Source organism: Copadichromis virginalis, linkage group LG1 (assembly GCF_057382275.1).
Source record: "Copadichromis virginalis isolate Kocher_CV1m ecotype Utaka linkage group LG1, C_Virginalis_male_GT1.1, whole genome shotgun sequence".
Taxonomy (NCBI): Eukaryota; Metazoa; Chordata; class Actinopteri; order Cichliformes; family Cichlidae; genus Copadichromis; species Copadichromis virginalis.
In genome coordinates, this window is record NC_140618.1 from 18070833 (window position 1) to 18096132 (window position 25300).

Genomic DNA, 25300 nt, shown 5'->3' on the forward strand with positions numbered 1-25300 from the left:
TGTGCTCACTCAGCTGCCCCCTGGACACACTTTACCCACCCAGCAGAAAACAGCCCTTTGTGTTTCTCTCTCTCTCTCTCTCTCCTTCTATCAGTATATCTCTCTCTATCTTGTTCTCGCTGTCTCCCTACTTTCTTCTCTCTCTGGAGAATAGAGTTGTTTTGCTGTGCTCTGCTGTATATATTACCTACTGTATATATTTTCTTGGCGCCTGACAACAGATATATGAGCACAGCAGTGGGTGTTTTTTTTTTTTGGCTGACACCAGCCATTCACATTTCCCAGTAAATGGTGCAATAAAGACTGCACATAAAAAAAGACATTTAAATGCTAACATGGTTAATATTGAACCTTAGATATGATGGGATAAATCACGGGTAGATAAATCGAATCACTGTGTTTTGTTCTTTTCTTTTTCCTTCTTTTCTTTTTTTTTTTTTTACAACTTGTGCATACTTCACTTGACTGAAAACAGAGTGAAACTGATTTTACAACACTACTGAATGTGCTGACTGTTTCTCTGAGTCATAATTGCACCTTAAATGTAATTTAATATAACTGTTATACTTAAATTTTCCAGTGTTGCACAGTATATCATTTGACCAGCTGAGTCAGTTGTGGAGATGATTGTTCGCTTTCACAAGGTTTTTGCTTTATTTACATCTTATTTGAGGCATTTGTGCACATGTAACTAAAGAGTTCGTTTATTTTAGGAAGCTAGTTTTAGAGACCAGTTAATTTCTTGCTCTCTCAATGAGGTGTGCAATGATAACTTGTAGATCATTTCTTTACGTAGGCTGTTTTTGTTTTGTTTTTTAAAGTAGTGTCATTAGTCCACCCACAGATGTGCATACCCCTTTACCACTGCTTCCAACCCTCCCTTTGATTTTTTAAGCCACAGTGAGCAGCCTATCTGTCACCATCAGTGTCTTTTTATAGACTTTATCTCTGTCTGATTTGTATCCTTGCAGCTTTGTTTTGCTTCATATCAAAATACCATCGAACACCAAAGGTTTCTATTCATAATGTCACAGTGCTGCCCAGAGGAGTGTTTTATATTGACCCAAGTGTCTGTCTTCATGTTGGCTTCTCTTGGTACCTGTATACAAGCAGAACAGGCAACTGCAGTATAGATGCGTTTCATGATGTGATTTTAAAGAACAGCCTGATCCAAAACGTATGTAGATAATGATCATGAGCCCATTGCCTGGTTTCTTAATTAAATATATTCATATAATGATTACAAACTGCTTTTTTTCTGTCACACTTTCACTTAAAAATAGATTTTAACATAATTTTAAGTACTTTGTTTTCATGTAAACACAAGGGACCTGATTCTGATTCTGTACTAGATGAATGGAAATATGAGTTCCATGTGCGTTAAGTGTGTATGTAGTTAAGCTACACTTTAAAAAAAATAAGTATACTGTCAAATGGTCAAGCTTGTTTTCAGTCCGACAGCCAACTGAAGTAGGAAGAAGCCAATCAATAGCACTTACCCTCTTCCTTCTAGAGATCCCAACAGATTTGAGAGAAGGATGCAGTCCTGCATTATGCCCAGCTGGGTGTGTGCATGCTTGCGTGTTGGCATATGAATGATATTTTGTTGTTAGAGCATTGTGACTGAGGCTGAAGAAAAATGGATTGCATTCATGCAGCATTTGATACATTAACTCAAGGACACACTGCATTGCCGTAAAGCAGCATTTCTCTTGATTTATTGACACCCATCTAGTTTGTTTTCAACCCACAGCTTGAGACCTAACTGCAGGTTTAACCTTTCTAAGCCTCAGTTCAAATAACTGAAATAGAAGTGCAATACTGTAACTTTGACTTTGAATTTTGGAGATAAACTATGAAGGGCAACAGGAGGGAGTAAAATAAACTATACATGCTTTTGTCTGTACCATATATGCAGTACTATAAGCACTAAATCTGAATGCTCCCCTGCTCCTGCTCAGCAGTGTAGTATGACTTGCCTTGAAGGGGGTGATACTGTGTATCCTACATGGGGGTCAATAAAGTGACACATTGTTATTGAGTCACTTGTACCCCTGCATCCTGCTCCTAGGGACAAATAGACCCAGGAAGCAACTGAATGCTTCCCTTCCGCTCTCCATCAGGAAACACATCTTTTACAACCATGACATCACTGACATTTGAAGGGCAGGGAGATAGTGAGGTCAGATCAGCACACACACACAAATCATCTGACCTACAGGATCTTATGGTCCTGGGGAGTTACTTTTACTTTATTTGTGCGCCATAAAGATGTAGTTTGGTTAAAGACATAATGCTGATTTAGTCTGGTGCTTAAGGTGTTTGCTGAGGACAGGAGACCAAGATCATACCTAACATCAGTTTTCAGGTTTGTGGTAATGACAGGATGACTTTGAACTGACCATGCAAGACGTGGTCTTGACATAGAGTCTTCTCATTTCACGGTTATTTGAATATCAGGCATATTTTTTTATTATGCCACAAGATCAATGTTTTTATTAGTGTTTAAATACACTTACACACACTATCAAATATGAATTTATTTTACTTGGTGTGAGGCTTGATTCATTTGGGTTTGCTGTCCATCTGCCTTTAACTGACCCAGCCCTGACCTGTGTTTGGGCCCTGGGCCTCCTCGCGGCTACCGTATGGGCTTCTGTGCATTTTGCTTGTGTACATACGTGTGTGTGTGTGCACGTGCACGCGCGCATGTGAGGCTAACACAGGGCGGTAGGGTGTAATTTGAGCCCCAGGCTAGGACAGGACTGCTGCACAGTCCATCCAGGCAGAAAAAGCAAGACACGGGAGCCTCGGGGTGGTCAGAGAGAGAAGGAGAAAGAGAGAGAGGGTTGGACATCTGAAAGAGTAAGAAGTGGGAAAGCTGGAGAAAGAGAGAGAGTGAGAGAGAGTAATGGACAAAGAGTAGCCAAGCTCTTTTTAACTCAGTCTCCGTGGAAGAGAGATGTCAGTCTGTGTCAGTTCGCTCCACTAACCAGCCTGTAGCAGGAGAAACGGATCTCTCCCTCTCTCCATCACACATTCTTGTTTTCTCTCCCTCTCACTCCCTCCCACACTATCTCTATCTACTTTCTTCTCTCATATCTTTTGCTTATAGCTTTTCTGCCTCAGTTGAGAAAAGCAGAAACACTCCACACCTCAGGGGAAAACAGCAAGACTAAGGAAAAGACCAAGCAGTGAACCAGTCGTCTCTAAAAGGCAGGCAATGTATAGTGCAGGTCTTCTCCTGATCACACTACGGGTGAATGAGGACGGGCCGCTCCAAATGCTGTAGACTAAAGCCCTGAAGGCAGGGCATGCTGCTGGCTCTGCTGCAGCATTTCCTTCGGTGCTGTGAGGAGGGCAGCACACAGCTCTTCAAACACAGAAGGGATCAAGTCTTCAAATCCCCTGGAAATGTCAACCACGTTTGAGGAAATGTCAGTAGAGCTGAGAACACACGCAAACACACATCGAGCGGCGTGCGCACACACGCAGACACTCACGCCAAAAGCCACGGCAAGAAAGGCAATGTGATATAAAGCAGTCATGTCCCGTGGGTGAAATCAGCATCATCTCATCGTTTTCACAGATCTCAAGGGAGAATCGCTTTATGCAACTTAAAGGTGTTGATTCCCAAAAATGTTGAAGTTTTAATCCGTGGCATTTTCATATGAAATATTTCCTTTGCTCTAGAAAGTTTAACGATTCAACACAATTGTGATTTAACCGGTGATGCCAGGGTAATAAAGACAATAAGTGGAATTGTGTTTTTAGTCTAAAGAGCTTGGAAAGAAAAGCGACAGGACTTCTTTGAGTTTCATCCGAGAAGCTTCTTCAGTTACTTGAAAGTCTTTCAAAAGTCTGGATTCAGTATCAGTTATATCTTCATGTATTTGTAGATTAGCATGTCATGAGTAATTAAAAGAAAAAATGATGTTCACCCACTTTCTCTCTTACCCACACTATGTGATAATACCATTAATTTTATATCAAGCCACATCTAATGTCGATCCTCATACCTGATGCTTCAGGTGATCTCATCTGCAGCCACTGACATCATCCTGTGTTAGTATTGATCTCTCGTCATTCCCGCTGACTAACTTATTGACATCCTCAAGTGTATTTCCTGTCTAGACTGTCAGCAGTGCTTAAGGATGGCCCTGCACCCTGGTGACACACACACACAAATGTGCGCACACCAGCTTTGCTTATTGACGTATCCTTTTGGTCTCCCCCCCCCCCCAGTCCTCCTCCTTAATGAATCTGGAAGGTGCTGAACTGCAGATGTTGTGCAGGGTTTAAGTATTGATGGTGCGGACGTGACTAAAGTGCTTCTCGCCGAAGAGGCCTGAGTTAGCCCACAGTGAGTGTGGATGAGAGAGACAGAGAGTAATTATCAAAGGCTAAATGTCTTTTTGAGTGATGTGCACATGTGTTGCCTCATCACTCCCTGCGTCTCACTTAGAAGAAGTGATACAGACTCTAGAACAAGGTGAGTGGATGCGTGCAAGAGGTTGTGAACGCTGTTTAGAAGCTGACAGGTGATATGTAGGTTAAGACAGGCAGATAACTGCAGAGGTTGTGGCTCTCTTGACTGAAAAGCCTTTTTCTCTAAGACAGTAATAGAGGCACACAAGCATGCACACTTTTCTACATGTAAGCCTGCGTACCCTCTGGACTGTTTATCTTTAGCTGCCTATCAAGATCTGCTCTCAGCTACTAATGTCTTGTGATCCTTGGAGGGCGTACTATACTTCACACTGCAAGTGATTTGTGCTGGCAGGCTCTCTCCATGTCCTGTGACATCATCCATTACTAACACCCTCCTTACCGATTAGAGAGATAATGCTGAACTCTGGAATTAACCTCAATTAGTACTACCTCTGTAGATCTTTCTCATTTCACCTCCTGACTCCTGCTTTGCATCTTAAATGGCCTTGGTCTATTTCTGGTCTATTCAGAAAGCATATGTCAACATAAGTGTGCATGCACACTCAGGCACAGCTCTTCAAATGAAAGAGTGGTTATATAGCTTTAGATCAGTTTTATTTATGCGGGCACATTTTTCTTTCTTATTTTTGGCAATGCAGCATAAATGTGTGATTCAGATTTACTGTTTTAGTGATTGATGGAGTTGGCGAGGCACTAAGAGGTAGTTACTTGTAGTTTTTGTAAAAATAAATTAAGCTTTTGCTTGGGTTGGGTTGGATGTGCAATCAATTGTCTTCCTCTTAAATTTCCCATCATTTCAATTTGTGTGACACCTTGGGAACAAACAAAGACATGCGTCACAGAGAATTCCTTAGCCCTAGCTGCACTTTGCAGTTAATATGTATTAACAAATATCAGCATGCCAACACATTAAACGGATTAAGAACAAATCATGAATCGCTACATTATTTGCTAGTCATTGAGAAGGTAACACTTTGCTTAGCTTATAGCTGTGTATGAAAGCACTTCTGCTGCTGTCACAGGGTTATGTTGTGTCACCAAGACATTGTGAAAATATATAGCTTCCCAATATTTTGGGTCTAACTGAGCCATTTTAAGCCTTTGATGCCAACATCTAAATTAGCATCAATGAGTCCTGTTATCTTGGCTTTTTCTTTGAGGGTTGGATTTTTAAGTGCTGCTTCCTGCCATCCAGTTTAGCGGATGAGAAAAGAAACAATATCTGAGTAATTAAATTATGTAGGCTAATGTCCTTGACTAGATATAAAAGTTCATGCCCTGCTAGCTGCTTCTCTGTGCCCTTCTCCTTTCTTTTTTTATAGTTTTACATCCACTTTAGGGAGTTCATAAATAAGCCATTTACTTGTGCCTTTTAAACAAGAAAAAAAGACACCAAAGTGGCTGATGAAAGAGAGTGAGTGGCAGAAAAGGTTAGGAAACACGTGAGCATGTTTGTTGTGTGTGTTGTCTGGAGTAGAGTTAATCCACGGGCTCAGACATGACTATTTGCCTGCACTGTCCTCCCCCTTACTTTGCTTTTAAGGTGTGTAGAGCCTTAAAGCATACCCAACATGCCTGATGAAGAGGCTAAGATAAGATATAATAAAGCAGCAAAGAAGTCAAAATACCCAGTGACATTCTTGCAGGTTAGACAGGTGCACAAAAATACAATGGGATGAGAATCCTAATACCTAAGTGGCATATCCATAACCAAAAGTGCGTAGGAGAGGTGAATCATTGGCTTGAACAAAGGGTGAATGTATTGTTAAGTGAGGTGTATTTGAAATGGTTTTTAACTGCTAGTGTGGCACAGGCAGCTGTCTGGGCCTGAAAAGAAGGCCCGTGGGCAGATTTGAGAGAAGCGGTTGAGCTAACAAAAAATCCCCTGACCAGTATGCGAATTTACATACAGGCCAACTGCCAAAGCACTTGTCAGTTTGTTGTGTCATATTTACCGTTTTGGGTTTGCCCACTCAACTTGTAACTGTAGGAGGAAGCATTGACGCACCTTGATGTTTCACAAACATCAACAAATGTCTGTGAATACATGCAGTCAGTCAGGCGAGCACACACACTTAAATAAAGGAGGAAAAAGAGACTAACTACTCCCCCCGGCTCCTCATGAGAAGTCATTAGGAATGTGTCTGTGTATTTTATTTTTAGCAGTGTGTGTTTAGGAGGGGTAGTGGAGTCTCGTCAGTCTTCAGGGCCCTCCTCTGCTCTGTCGCTCCGTGTCTCTGTCTCCAGCTGAGAGCTATGTATATTTCATAAGCCCAGGGTGCCTTTTTGTCTTAAGATGTGCTGCACCTCCCCTGCCTGTCTCTCTGCTACTCATCAATGGAGGGAGCCATCATGGTCTTTTTTTCTTTTCTTTTTTTTTTTTTAAAGTCTTTCCCACTCTTTTCTCTCACCTCGCTGACAGCCACCCTCTGCTTCTCCCTCTGCTTTTCATGGTCAGCTTGTCTCTCTGCTGATGTCTCATCCATCTTTCCTCTTTCAGCTGTGGAAGGGGGCAGAGTAGAGCACGTACAAACAGACTTGGTCTGTCAGGAAAAGTCTCCCTCTGTCTCGCTCTTTGATTCTGTCTGTCTGTCTCTCTGTTTTGTAGCTCTGTCACTTCAGGGAAGGGACATTTCTTCACCCAGAGCTGCATCCCCCTTCGGTTGTTGTCTTTTTATAGCAGAAATCTGAGTGCTGTGACAGCAGCTAAAAATGTTTGCAGTCAAAATAGATCTGCAGTTAATTGCTATATTTGCACCATCAATCTCTTGTTGTTGTTTAAAGTTTATTACAATACCAGTATTTCTGCTTTAGCCCTGATAAAGTAAGAACAAGTATGTTTTGCAAACATTTCCACAGCATCTCTCATATTGTGACTTTCACAGGAGGAGAATCTTTAAACTGAGTTGTTGTTGATGGTTATTCCAGGAAATGTATTTAGACTTAATAAACTCCTCTTATACCTCGTTACCCTAACAGTCTTTCTATGTTTCAGGGTAGTACTGTGATTGAGGCTGCAGCAGGAGCCAGTAAGGAAGTGGACGCAGGTTCGGGGCCCTCACAAACTACAGGTGACTACACTCCTCCTCGGCCACTGACCTTGGAGGCAGAAAGAGCAGACCGTCAGCTTTCCAGTGAGTATTGCAAAACCCACTTGTTCCACTGGTTTTATGCTTCCGTCTTCCCTATTTCCATCACTATTGCTTCTCTTTGTTGTTTTTCTGTTTTGCTTAAAACACTGAAGCCTTTTATTTGTCTTTTACGCACCAGGGATCTGTGATTCAAAGCATTTCAATTAACACTACTGTGATTTTACAGAGCTTACTGCACTATAAAGCAGTTCAATCGAATTTCCTTTTGCCATTCTCCAGCCATTAGCAGTATTATCTGACTGACTGATATGTTTAATATTGCATTTGTTGATCTTGTCTCTGTGTGTCTCCTGTGGCCAGAACTACTCGAGAGTCTGTCACTCAGAACATTCAGTAGTAAACACTCTGCAGCTAGAATGAACCACACCCTCGAAATATATACTCTTTACTTGGTAAGCAACTTATCTGTGCTTACTTTTTCCTGTGTGAGGTATCTGTGTGACCCTGCTATGTAGCAACACAGGAAGTGGTGAGACCCCCGGAGTGAATGAAATGAGATCTTTGGCAGTTCTGACACTCTAACCGAAAAGTGACAAAAATTACTTTTGACTTCCTCTCTTCGTGCTTGTCCCACCATGTACTCTTATACTTCTGCCTTTTTTACACTTTACAGCCCCATTTCACCTCATCCGTATACCAACAATACGTATCACCAAGCGTCATACATTAACGGCTTCTTTTCCATCGTGTCACATCACAAATATCTATCGATACAATCTGCCGAGTGAGATTATGGGACGTGAAGATGATTTGTCTGCAGTTTGTTTTGCAAATGTCCCAGGCGTTTGATCTCTTCACCATCCTTTGAGTGCATTGTTTTATAGCAGCTGCTCCAAATCACCAGCAATGCAAACCTACAAAGCCACCTTTTTTTTTTTTTTTACAAAGACCCTTTTTGTTATTAACTTGAAAATTTACTTCTAGATAGATTAATCAAATACACTTTTCAATCAGTTATTGAAATTGTATGCTTTGCATCAGTTCACATCTCCTTTATAGTGCATTTAAGTGGTGCTTGACCCGAGGGTTAAGAGGATGGGACTGCTAAAGTAATGCTGGAAAATGAGGTTGAAGATGTCATGATGAAGCAGGCACAGCTACAAAAAAATTGTGACTATATGTCCTGGGGGAGGCCATCACAACAGAGGGGTTTGGAGCTCAGTGTGTTTATGTAGAAAGTGCTGGCTGCCTCCTCTCATCAGTTTAGCCAAACTGCCTTTTAACTGAATGCAAAATCCCCTTTTTCTTCTCTCTTTTATTTATGGAAATGTTTACACTAATAAACATCACCGTTTTGTACGTTTCTTATCTCATCCTCCTCTTTTCCACTGTCGCTTTCTTCAGCTCTCTCTCTCTCTTTTGCTCTTTCCTGCTCAGGCCTCGCTTTCTTTTTTCCACGGCTATTTCTGTTTAGCCACGAGTGCCCTGTTGTCGTTTACAGAAACCATCTAAAGCTCTCCTTCTAACTAAACACACAGACACTGTAGCACCACCACAAAGGCACTTGGCTAAACAGTCATGACAAGGGGTGGGGGGGACCTCACATCTACAGACACACACGTAACATTGAATGATCCTCCCTGTGGTCTACTGTGGTATGAGAACGGGGTTTTCATGAGTTATTTAAGCCCTCTTCATCATGCGTGTTGCGCTGCAGCTCACACTGACATGACACGGCCCATTTCCTTCTCTCGGGCCAGAAACGTGACACAAGACACGCTTTCCGTGTTCACACAGAATAGAGTAAAGAGGTACACAGGCAGTCATGATCACAAGGCTGTAGGGTTTAAATCATTAAATGTCCCCATGCAGCAACCGTAGTGACGCTATAGCGATAGACTGATGATCTGAGACAGTTCCTACTGTCCACTGCAGTCTGCACTCTCTGCTCGGTCACATCATGTCAGAAATATTTCAGAAGGAGCCACTTTTCATTTCAAATGCTCAAAACCATTGCAGTGAACCCTCATATGGAAGGAAACAGAGGGTTTGAACTGGGCTGACCACGATGTGCTTCATGCTTGTGGACCCTTGATTTGATGAATACTTCACAACCCACTCAGAGCAACTACACAGTCAATACATCGTTAGTGGTGAGGAAGGACAAAGGTAAACCTCCTGCTACACTAACTGCACAGATTTCTAATAGAGGGAGTGACACGCAGGACTTATATAGCCTATATAATAGTAAGGGTATATGGAGTGGGAATCTGTGGTGCTATTCTCTTCTTTATCTCAACTGTTGGAGCATTTATCCGTCTCACAGCGTCTTTGATTCCTGCCTTTGTTAGCCTTTACTCTGCTCTGTTCCACTGTGTCAGAGCAGCCTTCTGTCCTTTTCACACTCAACAAATCCATTCAGAAACATATGCCTTCATGTTGTTGTGTACATATGTATATTTTGACAAGGGAATTACGCATGCTGATTGCCATGAGATGAGCTGTGAGTGTGTTTTGATCGCAACAGCACAGCTGGACTTGGCAGACTTGGCAGTTGAGTGCACTTGGCTTTTGGCCAGTTCAATACAATCACAATTACCCACAGTGGGAGCATGGAACACCCCTGAAGGTAGGGTGTGGGTACTGGTTGGGGCACAGAGGGTGGGTACTTAACAGTCTTTGGCCACTTGCATCTGCTTGGAAAGACTGAGCTTGTTGTGTCTGGTTAACATTCCCCATTAAGAGTGTTAGGGAAGACAGCAGGTTGACTGCTCAAACAGTCATGCCACAACACAGTAAGCTACACATGCAAACATTAAACAAAGCCGGCTGTAAGAAGATGATTACAGCTGCACTTTCCCCCATCTTTTGTCCAGTGGACAGATCGGCATGTGTATGTAAGGAGCAGTGCAAGGAATAAGAGAGCAAAGAGGTTACACGACTGAGGCGCTGAGGGGTGGGGAAGGAGAGGATGGTGAGCTGAAGATGTGGTAGCAAGGAATGCGCTCAATAGAGGACGACTGGAGGGTGACAGAGGAAGCATGGGGAGGAATGCCACTGCTTGCTCCCCCTCCTCGGCTCCCTCTCTTTTCTTCTTCTCTTTTGTCCCCCTCTGTGGGGATGGGAGGGTGGGACAACTTCAAATGACAGTGACAAGCTTGCCACCGCTTCTATGAAGCACAGCAGATGGGAAAGTGTGTGTGTTTGTGTGTGTGTGTGATTAAAATGCCGCTGGAGACTGGGGTATACTGAGTCTCTTGGCAGCACCACACTTGGCAAAGTGCCACTTCTCTGCCCTCTTTTTCCAGCCCATCAGAGTGGGCATTGAGATGTGTGTGTGTGTGTGTGTGTGTGTGTGTGTGTGTGTGTGTTAAGTGAGAGCAGGCAGTCTCAATAAACAAATATTAATTCACAGTGTTTTCATTGTTTGTTTCATTATCTTTTCTTCAGGGTCTTGCAAACTGGATGGCGTGTGTTGCATGTTTTTTCATTCATGTATCTGAGTAATTCAGTAATGATCATAGAACTTTTGCGAAACAGAGCCCTGTTCTGCAGTGTGTGGCGCCAGTGCTGGCGTGCATGGGGGAATTAGTGAGGAGACAGTGGGTTTGGCAACATGCCATGGTTATTAGCCACTCGCATGGTGGGCATGAGCTTATGCCCCGACTCAATCACTCACTGTGTTTGCATTTGTGTGTTTAATGTGTTTGCTCCTGTGCGTGTATATATGCAAGTCGAGCATTTGTGTCGGGATTCTCCTCTGGTCACACTGACCTTATTGTGCAGTCACTCCTGGTTGATTTGTATCCCTTCCAACACATTCCTTTCCCTGAAAGGCCGAGAAACGGGCTGTTGACCCCCTTTTCCCCCCATATTCACCGTTTCTTTCTTTCCATCGCTCTCTCACTTTCTCTCCTCTTCCCTCCGGATGGGTTTGATTTAGTGACTGTGGTTTTCCAACCAGAGCCTGGGAGCCTGAAAGTGTAGACTTAGGGAAGAGACCTATAGATTCACAGGCAGCGGAGCATGTCATTACTTGGCCATAGCTCATCAGCAGATACATCATCAGGCTGGAGCTCTATTAGATGTGAGCTGATGCACTAAATGATGGCAGTATCTAAAATTGCATTGTTATTTCTGGGTGGATATTTAGCTCTATACTGCATATATCAATATTCCTACCTACCTTGCTATCCTAACACCATCGGGGAGGCAATGTTTGGAATCTGACATTCTTTCTGCACAATGACAATGACACAGTTAAGAGTGATAAAGAAGTGTCTTCATCAACTATTCCTGCAACAAGCTTGTTGCCAGTATGCCCTCTTCTCCCTGTCTCTTTGCCTGACTGCCTCACAACAGATAGGCTAACTTTTGGCTTCACAAGGGATTCAACACCTTCTCTCCAAGGTGAAAGTCCCTTGCTTAACTTTTTTCTTGTACAGGCACTTGCTATATTCTACTATTATACCACTCACCACAGCTGGTCTTAAAGGATTTGTAAAGCTTGATCTGCAATGCTTTAAAATGACCTTAAACTACATCAATTACAATATGTTGAAATGCATTGCCAGTTTTTATCCAAAAAGCTTAAACCCCATGTTATTGAGTAAAAAAATTAATAAATTTATGTTGTTTTTGAAAGTGTTGTTTTTTAACTTCAAGTAACTAAACCTGTTGCCAGTACTGCTTGTCAACATTGTGATTCCCTTTTTTGGACTTGAGAGAAAATATATTTAGATGTATTAAGATATACTATATTTACACACTGAGACCACCTAATGTGAGGTGGAGGCCCAGCGTGGAAGCCATCAGGCAACGTTCAAGACAGCTCAGGAAAAAAAAGAAGAAAAAAGACAGCTTAGTGAGAGACTTCCAGGCTCTGACCTTTGACCTCACATTGAGAAAGGAAGCAGGTGTTCAAGCATGATTAGGCCTGATGTGCTAAAAACTGGCAGCAAGCTTTGTAGAGGCTATCCCAGCTGTCATAGGGCAAGAAAAGGAGGAAGTACACTCTAGACAGGTCACCGAGCCTAACACGGAGAGACAGACAACCATTCTCAATCACATTTGCACCTATGGCCAGGATCACCAGTTAACTCAACATGTCTTTGAACTCTCGGGTGAAGCTGAGTAACCACACAGGCACAGGGGGAGGATACAGAGGAGCCGCAGCCAGTCGGTGGAGTCAAACCCAAAAGTTTCTTGTTGCGAGGTGACAGTAATCATCTTTGCACCACTGTGCCCTCCGACATTATCGAGAACATGGGAGAAAAATTAGAAAATCGAGCAATGTAATAGCTCAACTAAAGAAGTACACTGCTGGAATTAATCCACAGTGGGTACAAGAAAAAGTGAGGATGTTTTCTATAGATGAAAATATTTCATTAAAGTGTACTTTTGCCAGTGGTGGTCATCTAATAACAATATTGAATTAATTTTTATTTGGGCTTTTGTCATGTTTTTTTCTCTGTGTGTCACCTTTATTTATATCACCTTTCCTCTCCAGCCCTTTTTGCAACCCCATGACTTTAATCATCCCTTTCTCCCATCCAGCCTTCATGTCTCCACTTCTAGCCTCTCTCCTTCCTTTCTTCCCACTCTCTGATCCCTCTCTCTTTCCCTCCTTTCGAACTGTCCTCTGCTGTCAGGCGACTTGGCTGAGACTAAGTGCTTTTTGCTGTCTCTCGGCAGGTGGGACTGTAATAAAGCTTGTCAGTGGGAGGCATGGGTCGCACTGTCACATGCTCTTTGGCTCCCCTCTGTAACTCCCTCCTCCATCTTCTTCTAGCCCTGCTGCTCCAACAACCACCAGCACTCTCTGCCATGATCTTCTGCTTTTATTTTTCCTCTCTCATTTGTCTGCCTTTTGTTCCCCATTTTGTCTTGCTCTTACCCGAAACTGTGCTCCTTGACTTGTCTCTCATGTGTCTCGCGCTTGCTCTCTCTCTCCCCGGTTTCCTTGCCAACAGCACTTTCAGGAACATGATGAAGAAGAGCAGCAACAGGAGACACCCCTCTCGACATAACAACCAAACACACAAACCCTCACACACATAGGCATAACGCACACAAACGGGCACAGACACACAAGCAATCCATATAAATGACTCCAGGTGAGGTTGTATTGTTTGCCCAGCTGCTTTTCCTAACCACCCTCTCCTGTTCCTTAGTAAACCAGCAGGCTATATGGAAATCAGCTTCCTCTACACAAAACAGTTCTCTGTTCTTTCGTGTCTTTTTTAAATGTTTTTGCTTGCGGTGTTTGTGCTTGCATGTTTATGTATTTGCGTGTGCTTGTCGTACACTCAAAGGGCAAGAGAAGGTTAGCACTTGTATATTATTTGCATGCACATTTTTCAGAGTAACATAAAGGTGTGTTCTTGATCTGGTGTATGGTTGCGAATGCTTGTGTAGGTGTGCTCCCTCTAATTGAAAAAGCTCGTACATAGTCTTTCTTCTTCTAGCCACAGGATGGCATTACAGAGCCCCTTCTTTAAAGGAATCCTTCCCTTCCACCTCCTGCCAGCCACAGTTCATTCACACGCACACTCTCACACACCCACATGCACACACATACGCACACAGCCCTCTTTAGTCTGTGTTAGCCCAGGCTTGTGTAAGGTGACAGAGTGCAGTGAATAATTTAGTCCTGGCCATGTTAATGGCTGACAGCGAACATGGCCTCTCCTCTCTGCCGTTGGCCCATTACTAGTACATTCTGTTTCACTTTCTCTCCTTCTTCCTCCCTCTCCTATCCTCCTCTATATCTTCCATTTATGTTGTTCTAGTGAAACTATATACGTGTCACGTTTTCGCCTTTATACGACTCTGTACATGAAAATAAAGAAAGACTGTAAACTCGTCTTATAATGGTGCCCAAGAGTAAAAATGTAAACGTGTAATGTACGTAATGTAAGTGAGTTTGATTAAATATTTAATATGACTTTATTATATTGTGTTATTTTATTATTTTGCATTTGTCAAAATGTTATTGACAAGATAATATCATATCCACCTCTGCTTTCTCATGAGCATTTCCTTTTGACTGCACTTATGCTAATATTAAAATGGTAAAATACATAATACATAAACTATATTAAATTATCCTGTCCAGGTTTCTTTCACATAAATACTATATAAACATAAAAAATTCTTAAAATTAATATTAGCTTTCATTGCATTATTATTATATAATAATTATTGTATAATAAACTGAAATAAGCAACATGTATGAAATAACTGCATGGATCTTTTTTACGATGTAATATGAGGCACAAACGTTTTTTGGGAGCAACACTAGATATGTCTGGATGTAATTACAAGAAAAGTCTACTTGGCTCTTCAAAATGGCTTTAACACTATTAATAAAGCGAGGTTGACACCTTAATATTAATTATGGTGTCATTTTTATCTGTTGGTTATCTACATTTAACTGTATTTTCCCATTAGTGTATCATTTACATCCGGTGTGGCCCCCCTCATCAGTTTCTGGGGTGGGTTTTTTTTTTTCACCTCTCATTTACCATACGTATGGCCTCATGTTCTGCATAAACTGTTTAGAAGACACTCGGGAAACCAGGGTTTGTGTTTGTGTGTGCGCATAACTCCATTTAAGCCCTTGATTGCTCCACTGGGCTTCAGTTCTCTTGTGTGTGACGTGGGAGAAGAATAATACGACCCTAACTCTAATCGATTCACATACACTAAACAAATTACAGCTGCCGCCCTCTTCGTCTCTCTCTTCATCTCTTTTTGGAGACCATTAAACCACAGGGACGTTACATGTAGCATATGTGGTTTGCAGCTTGTACAGCTGATGTGTGTTGAGTGTCTGCCTCGCTCTATTCTTCTCTCTGATAAAATCAGTATGAGTGTGTTTGGGCCGGTAGGAGCCGATGAGCCTGGCCTGGCAAGCTTAAGCAGCACCAAGGCCTGGCCAGGCTCATGCAGGCTCAAGGGGGATTGGTAGTGACGTATCCGGGGTGAAACGCGCCACAGTTGGAACTCCCCACCAACCTCGCTGGCTCCAGTCTGCTTGATAAAATCCAGCTGGGACTGGGGAGGAGATGTGCCATCTATCTTGCCCCATCTCTGCTCTCTTCTTTTGAGCATCTGTCATATTTAAATAATTGTCTTCTTATTAATGGTTTGTCTTAACTAAGCTCTTCTCACCGCTTCTTGCAAGCTATGTGTCATCCATTTGTTTCTTTCTTCATCTTAAATTTTAATCAACCTACCCTTCTCTCCCTCTCTCTCTTTTGCCTGCTGTTTTTTGCCATCCTCCCTACAGCGTATCACACATTTACAGTACTCCTCCTCCACCTCTCTACCTCACGCACACAAACAGATCCAGAACCCTAGAAGTGGGGTCATGATTGAGGCTTGCTGTTAATTAGACGGCAGTGGTTGTTGTAGCAATGCAATGGTAGGGTGTAATTAATTAGGTGGCATGTGCACAGTAGGAGAAAAAGAGAAAGAGGAGAGATGGAGTGAAAGAGAAAGACCGGCTATCAGTCCTCCTTTTATCCTCTGAGCTCAGATGAGTTCCCCTAATGAGAAAAAATGAGATGCTCCCAACTAGGGAAGAAAGCATTTTGTCCTTTACATGTTCTCTCTGCCTCTTCTCTGCTTGTCGTTCTGTCACTGCCTTGTTCTCTTTTCATCTGCCTATCACATCCAGGCTATTGCTAGTAGGGTGCCAGTGAGTTGGAGTCACCAGCCATAGATTTCCCACAGTAGTATGAACACAGCCTCTGGGACACATCCAGAAACACACGCAGACACACATGCAGTGGTGACAGTTATACCACACAGCAGAGATGGTAAAGCAGTCAGTTGTAAGAGAGCATAGCGAGGATTGCAGAAGTATGAGAAATGCCCTGCTGTACAGTAATGGCTGCTGCTCTGCTGCATGCGTGCTATACTGGTAGCATTGTATATGTGCATAAAGGTCGCAAGAGGAAGAGAGAGAAAGAGGTGGAAAGACTGCAAATGAGCAAAGAAAATGTGGGAGGGAAGCAAGAGGTGCACAAACACTCAGAGCACTATTGATCCTCTTCTTAGTTCAACAATGTCTGCTTGACCTCGCTCTGAAGCACCTGTGTGTGTGTGTGTGTGTGTGTGTGTGTGTGTACTTATCAAACATATGTGTTGGTGCAGTTACTTCTGTGTGAGTCAGAGGGCTAACCATAGTTCAGCGTGCTGTATCTGTTAACAGCCTGCAGAGAACTCCAGCCGGTGTCAACTTGTCCATTTCAACCATATTATGAATATTTAGATACACACATTGCTCCACCCTCGTAAAACGCCTATTTTGCAGTTATTTTAAATGCTCTAGTAGATTCATTAATGCTTGCAGCACAACCCCCCCAACGCCACCGTGCAGACCTGCCTTCTCAGTGTAAGCTGATAGTTTAATGGCTGCTTGGCCCTTCCTGTCGAATGTGACTGAAACTGTCCTAGGTGACAGGTTTATGGATGTTTTGGCAATGTCACTGGAGACAGACAGCTATTTACAGCCTACTGTTAGACACTTCGAATGCTGGCTGTTAACATAAATCCCTTGGTGAGATCAGCCATTGGATAATACACACTGTCAACTGTGCTCAAACGTAAATCGCCAATTACACACATGCAAACAGCAAGCGAACCCACTCAGTCCTTTGTAACCTTGTTAATACTACTGTCACCACTCAACAAACACCTCACTCTCAAACGTCACCCGCACGCTGTAAATCTCTACCTCCCTTATTTACGCCTCTCCTGCCATAACGTTAACAACCACCACTCGCTTTTCCTCCCTTGCCCCACCTTCTCTTCAGTCTCTCATCCCCTTCAACTATCATTTAGCTTTACGAGGCATCCTAAAAGAAGCCTGAGGTGTCCATCCTTCCCTTCTCCATTTTATGTCTGAGATATTGATATCCTCCATAAGTCAGATGCACCGCTCTCTATCACTGAGCAGGAATTGATGACAGAAGGGTGCGACAGGAGGGGACTGGTGCCAGCAGAGAGTTATAGGAGTCTGGCTAGGTATGCATTAGAGTCTGTGTTTGTTTAAAAGTGTGCACTGCATGCAAACAGGCTTATTAAGCGAAAGAGAGGAGTTCGTTTGGTGAGGGTGGAGGTTAAGCAAAGGAGACGACCAATAATTGAGAAAATCTGAGAGACAGGATGTGGAAAGATGGGAGAGAGGAGGGAGGGAGATCTGTTTCTTGCTTTATGAGTTTTTCATTTGTGTATGATACTGTTGCTATAAACAAGAGGTCAGCTGAACAGAGTCTGTTTATAAGGTCCATCTCACAGAGTGGGCATATCAAAAAGCCTATGAAATCCTGATCAGCCAGCTGTGGTTTCTGTGCATGTGCTTGTGTTCAGTTGTGAGGTTATCCGTTAGAGCCAACTGTTGACAACAGAACTTTGCACTTTAAACATGAGAATCAGTCTCAGTTCTCTTTCTGTTTGAATTGTGTCATGCTGTGCGAGCTTGTGCATGCAGTTATAGGTTGGTGGTGACTATGCTCGTGTGCATATTTGAGCAGTTGGTACTGCAGGACCTGTGAGTTAGATGTAGCATCTAACTTACTATCACAGCAATACATCAGGTGATGGCTTACCATAGAGCTTATGCTGAAATTGCATTGTGTTTTTGTGTGAACCACATTAGCATACAGGTGTAGCTACTAAAAGGGATATCATAAGAGTCCGTTTACATGCAGGAATACTTACTCATCTTAACCGAGTGGTTGGCACAAGGTTGAGTCGCTCTACAAATTGAATATACATAATTTTTGCTTCTTTAGATGTGGCTAAATGGTGTGATTAGTGAACTTGTTTACTGTGTGGATTTTCTTTTTCGTATATTTGTCTGCCTACATGTGTTTAAGTGTTTTTGTGCTCTGACTGCTGGTGGGGTTTTTTCCTACTATTCCACTGGGGAAAAAGAAAAGGTTTGTTTGATTAATTAATGCTGTTAGACATGAATGTAAATGATCAAAGGAGCACATTTGCATTTCGCGTTTAATTATTCATGAGTTGCGATTGCTCATGAATTAGGACACCTGTGAGGGCCTACGCCTCTCAAGCTCAGGCACTCACTCATGCACATAGACACACACACATACTCTGATGCGCACAAACACATCTCGGGATGTGATCCGGTGTGTTTAACCAGACCTGCTCATCACCCCCGTCTGTGTGCCCTGCTGTGCGCTGGGATGCAGGTCATTGCAGGTTCATCTTGCTATTATTTGGTTATGTTGCCACTCTGGCCGGGGTTCAAACATTCTGATTAGGTTACCGCGTAGCACTAAAGCTCAGACTGTCACTCTGACTGTATGATTCATCTCCATGGAGACAAAAGAAAAGCTCTGATCTAATTACCCATACTGCTGCCATCTCAGACTTGAGGAGAGGGCTGGTAGTGTGAATAAGGCGAGAGGAGCCACGGAGGAAGAGGCAAGGGGCTGCACACAGAGGTTGTAAAAAGAGGTAGAGGCGAAAGAAAAATCAACTAAAAAATAAGAGCAGGCTTGCATGCTTCCAATAGAGACCGTGATAAAAGCAGGTATTATTTGGCTTCTCGCTTCATCTTCCTCATCTCTCTCCTCATCATCAGCAGCATCCAACTGCTGCACAAATGGGCCCTTGTTGCCATGGATATGAGCAATGGTTCTCCTGTTCTGTTCGATGGGGCTCAGTGATAAATGGCGGGACGTGGAGGAAGTTAATAATTTATCCTGGGGAGGGAGCAACCGTTCCGGGGAGCGTTACCTAGCATAATGGGTTAAGCGCAGCGATTGCTGCATGCCGAGCAATAGACTCACAGGAGGTGTGTATAAAAAATGAATAAAGGCTGAGTGGAGCCTGCTGGGAAGGAACTGTCAGGGGACTATGTCGGTGTGCGCAGGGGGTTGGTGTGTTTGGGGAAGTAGGCTTTGTCATTTCTTGAAGTTAGAGTATTGTCAGGTAAAGAACAGTAGACGCTTAATCGAGCTTTCTCCAGGCTTTCTTCGAAGATCTCCTCCCTCTCTACCTTTTACTGGGAATGAGAAACAGCTCAATATGCTTTGGGCTTTGAAGTGTGACAACAGCAGTGACAAATGAAGTTACTGCAGAGCAGAGGTGCTAGGCCTGAGCCACGTGTACTGTGCTGTCATTATCTGTGACTCATTGACACTTGTGTATACATTAAGAGTCTTCATCATCCCACCGTGTGATCATTTTTAAATAACATTTGTCACTTTCCCGTTTTTGTTTATGCCTCAAGTAGATGCTTCTTTGTATTTGTGACTTGTTGTGACTGTGTGAAAGAGAGAATGAGAATGAGAGAAGGGGTGCATGGGGTAGGCCCACACCTCCTTGAGTATTACCACAACACCTGCTTCACGTCTTTTTAACAATTCATGAGGCGCTACACTCTTTACACTACCTCATTTACCTTCCCTCCATTTAACCCCCTCCTTCCCCTTGCTCCCCTTTTGGTCCTGCTATCACCAAGATCTTTTGCATTTGGAGGGTGATGGTGCGTGCTCGGGGTTATGTAGGGGTCACCGTATTGTGTTATTCTGAGAGAATATATCAGATCAGCTTGATTTCATTATTGTCCCTCTGATGCCCCCGTACGCAGAGGCTCAAAGCTACTCAGAATGATCCTCTCCCAGCAATGAGGGAGAAGAAAAGCAGGAGTCTGTTATCTGGAGTCTTTTGTGTTGGACATTCTGCTGCGTCCTGGAGTGGATTTGTAGCATAACAGGCTTGTGTTAAAACACAGCCGAGCCTCGCAGCGTCTCCCACTGATTGTTTGATGAGTCTTTGTGACGTTCACATCTCCTTCGAGTAGTTGTAATTTCAGACTACGCTGCTTAGGTGTTTGTGTGCTGGCATCAATGCATGCGTGCACCCAGCAGAATATACGACTTGTGGTTTCTTTTCATTTGTTCTCCATTTTGTTTCGAGTGCTTGTGTTTTCCAGGAGCCTTTTTTTCTCAGCCTCCTTGTGGCTGATAAGTGATGCAGATACTGTAGTGATGGATAATAGCACCTCACATATGAACACACACATGCACACACACACTCACACACACATTAAACCTCACTCTCTTGTCTGTGATTCAGCTGAACAGTTACGAATAGTGTTTCTGTGCATGCCGGTGTATATTTGTGTGTGCTTTATTCCTCCAAAACACTGTGCACATTCTTAGGGAGCTGTTGTGCAGATTCTTAAGGCAGAAGGCTGAACAGCTATGACAGACAACTGAAGGAGGCATGGGGAGAGAAGGGGAGGAGGTAGGAATAAAAACAAAAAAAAACAAGAGAAAGTGGGATTATTCTCTGTATGTGAAATAAAGTAACATTAGTAATCACCGTATTCTAACACACATAAGTAGGAAGGAACATGTAGGTCTGTCATCTTCATGCTTTCTTAATTTTTAAAATAAAATCATTAACTGTGCTGGAACAATGACTGTCACACATTTATCATGCAAGCTGGAATGTAGATAGAGCAGCTATTAGCCAAATGGCTAATGCAAGGAAATGCTTTTCTTCCTTGTTTTTTTTTTTCTTTCCTCTTGTCCTCGTACGCATGCTTTTATCTTTTTATGAGCTCTCATTGCCAATGCCAAAGAGGGAGGCTAGGCTGGTATTACGATGAGCTGTGACAGGGTCAGGCAAGTACAGCACAGCATACAAAAATCACCTGCATATAAGCAAACACGAGAACTCTTCCTGACACCCCCAGCACGCGCAGCCCAGGGTTCATGTCAGCACCCTGCAGATACCCAACTTTTGTGTGGCACACTGACTGACAGCTTCATTGAACCTCCGCCCTGTTGTACACATTTGTGGACACACATGTGCACGCTGATAGCTGTACGCACATAAACACATGTACAGACCCATGCCCCCCCCCCCAGGTTGCCTTTGTTCCCAGCATCTGTTTCCCTCAGTGATTAATTGCAATTAGCGAGAGGTTTGAAGGCCTGTGGAAGAACACAGCAAGAGGAAAAACATCAAGATTAATGAGGGGATGCATTCATCAGAGATAGAGAGAGGGAGGAGGATGCAGGGAGGATGCAGAAAGAGAGAGTGAGGGGAAGTGAGGGAGAATGGAGTTAGAAAGTAGAGAAGGGGGGATGGGAGGATGTAGGGATGACATGGTAAGACGGGAGGGGCTCGGATACAATGAGGTGGAAAAGCAGGGCGCTCGTGCTCAGATGTTAATGACGTAGATAGGGAGAGCGCAGGAGCGTGACATGAAGCAAGAGAGGTGGAGTGAGAGCTGCATCAGCAGAGATGAAAGAGAGAGGGAGAAAGAAAGCGAGAGAGCGGGAGAGAGCCAGTTGTCAAAGCTCAGGCCACAGAGCAACACCACAGGGGACTGATTAAATATGGAAATTATAATTGCTAATTGACCTTTATTAATCAGAGAAGTGTGGGGGGTGTATTGCATTTTTGCGTCTCCATGTGTGCGCGTGTGTCTGAGATTGTGTATGTATAAGCACGCTGTTTGTGCTTGACTGAGTGTGTATGTGCGACTGTTTGATCCCCTCACGCAGCTCTCTCTTGTCTCAAAGAGCTCTCTCATGTTTAAACACAGCATAATGGAAGAAGCAACTAGAATAACTCACACATGCAGACAAGCACACTCACACACACAAACACACACACAAACTGGGTGGTAATGAGAGTGTGAGTATATTACGGGGAGCTAAATAGGGTCACTGTGGAACCTTGCTCTTTGGGTTGCCAGATGTGCAATTATGAATGCATGCGCACGCTCTCATAGACATGCATACGAGTCCCCGTATTTCTCTCACTCTTCCTCTTTCTGCTTTTCTCTCCTCCCACACTTTGATGTCTTCATGCTTATTATTGCACCTTAGGAAAACCCTGACATCACGTTTTATTTTGTATCAGAAGCATGCAGCAAGAATTTCTCTCCCCTGCCTGGCTCCAGATGGGTTTATTTCCTCACGTTATCGATAAACACTCACATACAAAAACACACAGTCACACACACACATGTCAGTCTTGTTGCCAGATCACACAGATTTGATTAGAGACTCCCTAAATTCATTAACCCAATGTGATTCAGCCAGCCATCATTAGAGCCACATGTAAACTGGTCTGAAGTGGTCTGATTTGGTTTCAGCTCGTCAAATGCATCAATCACCCACAATGAGCTCTGCAAGTTTTAATTACTTTTAACCAAATTGCTAGCTGAAAGGTATCACAAACCTTTAACAAAAAGTGCTTCTCTTTAATGGAAGAGCACTATTTTTGGAGTAAACCACTGGCTATTGGGAGCAGCTAAAGTTAAGAGAAGTACCTTCCTAAAGGGAGTTTTGACAAGAAGGAAGATTTGTCTGTGCTTTTCTTTCACTTTAAAGGTTTTCTTGGCAGTTCTGAGGATTCAAGGTGGCAGCTGCCTACGCAGGTCTGTTGTTATTCCCTCACTCCCACCTTTGAATCTGTATTGGGAGTTAGTCGTCTGCAACTCTAAGGGCATCTGCTGAGGCCGAGTGTCATTTCTGATCCCCAGGAGACAGAGACGGCAGGGACTCCTCCCCTCTTAGCCCTGGCTCCTCTAATCCTGTTAGCTCAGCTCAGGATCAGACTGCCATGACTGGTCTTCTGGCTCAACAGCACACACATACACACACACACACACACATGCACGCAAACTACCCCCCTTGGGGGCCACAGAGGCCACAGGGGGCTCAAAGGGACAATTGTAGCAGGGTCTAGCGATGGCAGTGAGGGTTAGGGGTCAGTAAGCAGTGCTGAAACTATAGGACATGCACATATGTCTGGGTGCACTGCACACTCACACACATACATCTTTAAAATGTACTCAGAGCACTGAGACAGAAGCTTGATCTCACCCTTTGCTCTCACTCTCGCTGACACACACAAACATATGCACACATGCATAGAATTTTCTGAACATATAGACTGCTCTTTTCCATTTCCTTGTTTCTAAGCAGCAAATAAGCTAGACTCACCTCACATCACTGCACACAGTCACTGTACTATATCCCCGGTGCATGTTGCCTGGCTTGACCACTTTTTGCGTTGATAGCAAGGAGTGTGCTTCTCTTTGGGGAGAGGACTGAATGTCAGCAGAGCAAAGACTATCAGATCTGACTCTGACGTTTGACAATTTTCTACTGCTGAAACACACAGCAGTGAAGCGCCGAGGGTTTGTGGTGTACCGTGTCCATCCAGCAGAGGGCTCTTGGAACAGTGAAGCAGAGGCTGTCTTCCTTTTGTCATGACTGCCTACTTTACTGCTCATCTATGAAGGAATAATGGCTGAAATCAACCAGTGTACAATGTTAATGACATTTGAATTAGAACACTTCTAAATTAATTAGGTAAGTAAAGTATGCAACAATCAAAATGTCACTGTTGATAAAGCTGTAAGCCGTCTTTGGGAATCGACAGACTGATTTGCTTGGTGTTATCAATCTAGGTTAGGCTCTGCTAGCTCTAGGTTTCCATGTGTGTGTGTTTGTATGTGAGGCTTGCTGGTATGTGTGTGTGTGCGTGTATTTACCGCTGGGTAGGGAGACAGTTTGATTGAGCTCTGCGCCGTAAAGCTGTCTGTTTGCCAGACGGTTTGTCTCCTGGCCAAGACTCTGCAGTGGAGAAGAATACAATGATTATCTGTCACAAGGCAGCAGCGTTCTTCATCAGTCTGGCTAGCAACAGCCCAGACTGCCCTGTGTAAGCCTCAGACCACACACTGAATCAGCCTCAAGACTTTCTCAACTCTGAAACTCTATACAGGAGCACAACTTCAGCTTTTCACATTACCACAGAGCTCTGTGAGCAAATCTCTCTTTTTTGTGGCCTGTGTCTGTCTGTGTGCGTGGTGGGGGTGGGCATGCAATAGTGTTCACACAGGAGCGTGAAAGGAATGTCAACAACCTTTAACCCCTGGACTCATTAATGTTAGCAGGGTAAGGTGATGATGTGGCAGTGGGATAATTGATGCGTGTGTGTGTGTGTGTGTGTGTGTGTGTGTGTGTGTGTGTGTGTGTGTGTGTGTGTGTGTGTGAGAGAGAGAGAGAGAGAGTGTGCGGGAGAGACAAGAGAGAGTACGTGCACACGGATCCAGAACAGTGACAGAGCAGACATGATTTATCACGTATTAGTAGGCAGAGAGGAAGAGGACAGAGCTCTCAAAAGCCCGAGGTTACAAGATCAGGTCAAAGGTCATGAAAGGTCAGACCGCTGAGTGGATATCAAAGAGCACTCTGGGAGCCAGTTATGGCAGACCAGGCCAAGATAGGCTTGCAGGAACTGCCTGAGCAGACAATAGCATGTAAACAGACACCCACCTCACTTGCAGGCTTGTGTAGGTGGAGTGTATGAGGCTGAAGTCAGTGTGATTGCTCGGAGGTCAAGGAAATCGGCCCTTAGATGATACGGTGGATTTTCTCAGTGCCATCACTTCTCTGATGTACACACACACGCATGCACACTTTTGAAATCCAACATGGGTTACCTCTTGACAGACTGACTGCAAATATGTTCTAAAATACGCATCTAAACCAAGCGTGCTGGTACACCCAAACAGACATGCACAAGCAGACAAAGCCCCACAAAGGCAGCTAATTTCACACTGGCTCTGCTGGGGCCCTGTTTGGGCACGGCTGTGAAGCACAGACAGAGAGACAGATGGTGCAGGGCTGGCAGGAGGAGTTTCTGCTGTCCTCTGTGCACGTATGTGTAAGCGAGTGTGT

General features: G+C 43.7%; 1 protein-coding gene across 1 annotated transcript in view; it reads left to right on the forward strand.

The window, feature by feature from the left end:
• gse1b (Gse1 coiled-coil protein b) overlaps positions 1 to 25300 on the forward strand; it is a 168167-nt gene that overhangs the window by 42211 nt on the left and 100656 nt on the right. Inside the window, exon 2 of the mRNA XM_085452885.1 lies at positions 7448 to 7586. Coding sequence (XP_085309011.1) covers positions 7448 to 7586 — 139 coding nt within the window. The remainder of the gene's footprint in view (positions 1 to 7447; positions 7587 to 25300) is intronic.